Raw genomic sequence first — 4723 nt, 5'->3', positions numbered from 1 at the left:
GAGGAAGACGCCCCAACCCCATGATCAGCCCTGCTCTGTGCCTGATAGGGGGGAGCTCCCCAATCCCCTGATTGCCCTCCGGCTCTGTGTGTGACAGGGTGTGGCGTCCCAAACCCCTGATCGGCCCTGCTCTATTCGTGACAGGGTGCGGTGCCCCAACCCCCTGATGGGCCCTTCTCTGTGCATGACAGGGGGCAGTGCCCCAACCCCCAAATCGGCCCCACCCTGAGCGTGACTGAGGGTGGCATCTCAACCTCCCAATCCACCCTGCTCTGTGCATGACAGGGGGTGGCGCCCCAACTCCCCAATCAGCCCTCCTCTGAGCCCGACCAGGGGCTGCAGCTAGAGATTGGGCCTGCCCTCTGCCACCCAGGAGCAGGCCTAAGCCAGCAGGTCATTATCTCCTGAAGGGTTCCAAACTGCGAGAGGGCACAGGCCGGCTGAGGAACCCCCCAACCCCCCCCCCCCCGAGGGCACAAATTTTTGTGCCCTGGGCCTCTAGTATACATATATACTAGAGACTCAAAGTGAGGTAGTCTGGGGAGAGAGACACATCAATTGGTCGTCATACAGGGGCCCACACTGGGGCCAGGGAACCTCAACTGAGGTACATGCCTTTGACCGGGAATGAAACTCTAAACCCTTTGGTCCTCAAGCCTATGCTCTAACCACTGTGAAAAAGGAGCAGGATGAGGCACACATCTGTTTTAAAGATCTTTTTGTTACTTAATATATATATAATCATTGATTTAGACAGAGAGAGAGAGAGAGAGAGAGAGAGAGAGAGAGAGAGAGAGAGAGAAAAGTGGGGAGCGAGAGATCTGGTGTCTCTCCCTCACTCATAAGGACACCAGTCATAATGGATTAGGGTCCCACACATATGACCTCATTTAACCTTAATTATAAAATACAGTCACATGGGCAGTCAGGGCTTCAACATATAAATTTTGAGGGACACAGTTCCATCCCTAGCACCAGGTGACTCACCAAAAGCACCTCAGGTTAAGAAAAAAAAATGTCCACCAGGTGACAGCCTCTCAGGAAGATGAACATTTATACTCAATTGTTTATACTCAATTCCATTTCCATTCTACCAGGATTTCTTCTAACCTTATTCTTTTTTCTTTCCATGTAGAGGGCAAAGACTTTGTTGATGCCATTGAGTACTTAAATGACCCAGGGAACAAAGAGAAACTGCAGCGCCTGCTGAGTGATGAATCCTGGGAGAGATTTGTGGCTGCAGCCAAGTTGCCCAGGTAACCTCCAGGGGATGCCTGTATTGTCACCCCATCTCCCCTGCATCTAGATTCCTCTGGCAGGCACACTCCTCCAGGCAGGATCCTGAACTTGGTGTTGAAGACGTTCCTTCTCAACAGTCCATGAGGAACATTTCCTTCATATCATTCGTTGGCAGAGAAGGGCCTCAGGTTGACAAGAGATGAGGCCTGCAGGCGGAAGGTTACATGACTTTGGGCAGCTTACTTAACCACTCTCTGTCTTATTCACCTGTTCTATTTCATTGTGAGGAGAATAGGATAATGCGTGTAAACCGTTTAGCCTAATGACTGACACATAGTAGGTGGGCAGTTCACATGCACTTTTAAAAAGATGCTGGGAATAGACAGGGCCCAAATGTCTTTCTGTTGGATGTGAGAGCTACTCAGGACTTCCTGTCGACAAGCCAGATAAATCCTGGCACATTTTGTGTCCCTAGGGATTGTGGCTAGAGAGCCTTCTCTCCCGAAGAAAGGGATTGTACAGACTCTGCAGGGTCCTGCTGGCCTGGAAGGCGGAGAGCTGGAGTGAAGCGGCACCATGTTGGATTGAATCCTGACTGTATCTCTGCCCGGCTCTGGGGCTCTGGGCTTATGTCATCTCCCTCTTCAATGGAATAGCAAGTCTGACTGATAGGACTATGGTGAAGGCCTTGGGGTGAACTGCAGGGTCAAGGCTGAGAAAGCAATTGCAGTCATGCTGTCCAGAGGCCCAGAGAGGCCTGGAGCAGGGTCATAGCCCAGGGTCTCGATGGAGCAAGGGTGGTCCTGGTGGGAGGATGGTAGGAAGGCTTGGCAGCGGGGCTGGGACTAGAGTGAGGCAGCTGAGGCACCTGGGCACGGAACTGAGAAAGCCCTGGCCTAGTGGAGGGCCGTGTTGGGGCTGGGGAGGCACATTTCTTCCTTCCTTGATTTGACCCCGTCACTGCTGGGGGTAGAGGGCCCTGGGTGATTATGTCCTCCAACCCTGTCTGCGAGGTGGAGGGCTCCTGACCTCCCTGTGGGACCCTCTTCTATTCTCCATGGAGTAGCCCTGACCAGAGGGAAGGCAGTGTGGCTTAGTGACCGCTTCCACTCAGAATGGGGACTGCCAATGTGGTGTAATCTGAGGGATTCTGGGTAGACGCACACGTTCCCACCATAGAGGACAGGGCTTCCTGCACCAACTCATCCAATCAGTGGCCTCAGCCTTAGCCATTAATACACCTGCCTTCGTTAATCACCTGTCCTTCATTATTACAGGGATGCGGCAGATGCACTCTATACAGACTTGTGCCAGCTGGAAATACTCGTGTCCGTGGAGGACAAAGACATGGCCTCAGCAGAGCAGGAGTGTAGGGAGAGGTTTATGAAGCAGTTTCCTCAGGTGAAACAGAACCTTGAGGAATGCATACGAAAGCTCTACACACTTGCTGATGAGGTGGACAAGGTGCACAGGGACTGCACCATCTCCCAAGTGGCGGCCTCTACCACCGGCGCTGTGTCTGGCATCCTGACCATCGTTGGCCTGTCTCTGGCACCTGTGACAGCAGGAGCTAGTCTGGTGCTTTTGGCAACTGGGTTGGGACTGGGGGCAGCAGCTTCTGTGACCAGTATGACCACTGGCATCGTGGAGTACTCAAAGAACAAGTCAGCAAAAGCCAAAGCCAGCCGCCTAGTGTCAACTGGCAGTGACACAGAGAAGGTGGTCGAGGAGGTTCTTAGTGGCATCATACCCAGAATGGTTTCCTCAGGTAATAAGGTCATCCAATCCCTGAAAGGTATTGTGAAGAATGCCCGTGCCTTCAATCTGGCCAAATCCAATCCTTTCTTAGCAGCTGAGGCCACAAGTGTCGTGCGCACAGCCCAAGGTGGCAAGCAGCTGCAGAAAGCTTTTGAGGGCACTGTTCTGGCCATGAGCAAAGGAGCCAGGGTCTTTGGTTTTGCCGCTGCAGGTGTTTTCCTTCTCGTGGATGTAGTGAACATAGTGCAAGAGTCAGTGCACTTACATAAGGGCGCAAAGGGTCAGTCAGCTGAAGAGTTGAGGCAGCAGGCCCAGGAGCTGGAGAGGAAATTGGGAGCACTCACCCACTTTCTCGAAAGTCTACCGAATCCCTGACTTCATGATCCCCACACAGAGCAGGGAGCAGGAGTGTGTGGGAGACAAAGCATGGACTTACCTTATTAGGAAGCATAGTAACCTCCCTCTTGGGTAAAAACTGCTGTTTAAAATTTTAACCCTGCTATTCTGGCTTCTGTAAACATTTGTGTGCTTAAATAATAGGGAAAAATAAGACTACTCCCACTCCAGAGAGGCCATAAACTATGCCCCAGACAGAGTTGTCAGTGCTGGCACCAGGCCAGGCCTTGAGGTATGGTCTCACGGCTCTGGCCCAGCACACAGGACTTTTTCTCAGAAGGTCCAGAAGTCTTGTTCCAAATTCGGAAGACAAAAAGCTGAAAAACATATAAATAGAAAGGACTTCCACCATATTGGGCCCCAGAATTTGAGAAGCAAGATTTCCTGTGGGCCTGCTAGTGTTAGCGAAATGAAAAAGACTCCAAATAAATTTGGCTTATTGATTAAGGCAGTGGTTCTTAACTTTGGCTGCACATTAGAATCACCTGGGAATCTTTTTAAATCCTGATTTCTGGGCCTCATCCTCCGGAAATTCTGTTTCTTTGTTACTAATGTTGTGGCCTCACGCCATAACAGAGAAACAGAATTTCTGGAGGATGAGGCCCAGAAATGTGGATTTTAAAAAGATTCCCAGGTGATTCTAATGTGCAGCCAAGGTTGAGAACCACTGGATTAAGGCATCTTCTGATTTACAATATAACACTTAGAAGAGAAAAGCCGGCGAGATAAAATGTATGGAACTGCGTGTTAAGGTGTTGAGCATAGCAAAGGAGGGTTTCATGCAGATGGCTGGTGGGCCAAAGCGAAGGAGGGAACCTAGACCTGGAATCAGGGAAGAGAGGGGACAAGAGAGTGAGGTGTGGGGGGGATTTATTTGGACTATGGAAGACATTGGGGTCATGAATAAAGAAATAGAAGTGAAGTAATAAGCACTGGGTAGGCCCGAACTACTAAAAAGTTGACTATGGAAGAAGGCGACAGAGTTTGAGTTGGGATATGGGAGTTTCAATGGCTCCTAGATTGGCCCTCCCCAGGGTTCACCATCCCAGCAGGAACCTCGTCTCTTTCTGGTCCTGGTCTCTAGCCCTGCTTTCCAGTTCCAGCTCACCTTTGTCCTCCAGCAGTACATCTTAGGTAGGCAGTGACTTTTTTTTCTAAATTGCTATATATAGTTTAATGAAAAATAGTAATGATTGTGTAACCAAATAGCTAAATGTATAATCACAGCTGTTTTAACAATTCCCTGATTAGTACACAATCCACAGAGCAATATGCCTATATGAATAGATCAAGTACATTGACCTTGAAACACTATGGGTGGCATAGGAGT

At 50.0% G+C, this 4723-nt stretch overlaps 1 protein-coding gene across 1 annotated transcript; it reads left to right on the top strand.

Annotated features, from left to right (window-relative positions):
- Positions 1–1135: 1135 nt before the first annotated feature.
- On the top strand, positions 1136–3372 carry LOC102442959 (apolipoprotein L3-like; the record flags this gene model as incomplete). Its single annotated transcript, XM_006107428.1, has 2 exons — positions 1136–1256; positions 2517–3372. Coding segments are annotated over 2 exons (977 nt in total), but the record flags the coding sequence as incomplete, so codon positions are not given.
- Between the last annotated feature and the right edge of the window lie 1351 nt (positions 3373–4723).

Source organism: Myotis lucifugus, unplaced genomic scaffold (genome assembly GCF_000147115.1).
Source record: "Myotis lucifugus unplaced genomic scaffold, Myoluc2.0 scaffold_1185, whole genome shotgun sequence".
Lineage (NCBI taxonomy): Eukaryota > Metazoa > Chordata > Mammalia > Chiroptera > Vespertilionidae > Myotis > Myotis lucifugus.
Note: the sequence above shows the minus strand (reverse complement) of the source record. Positions and strands in the feature narration are given on the sequence as shown.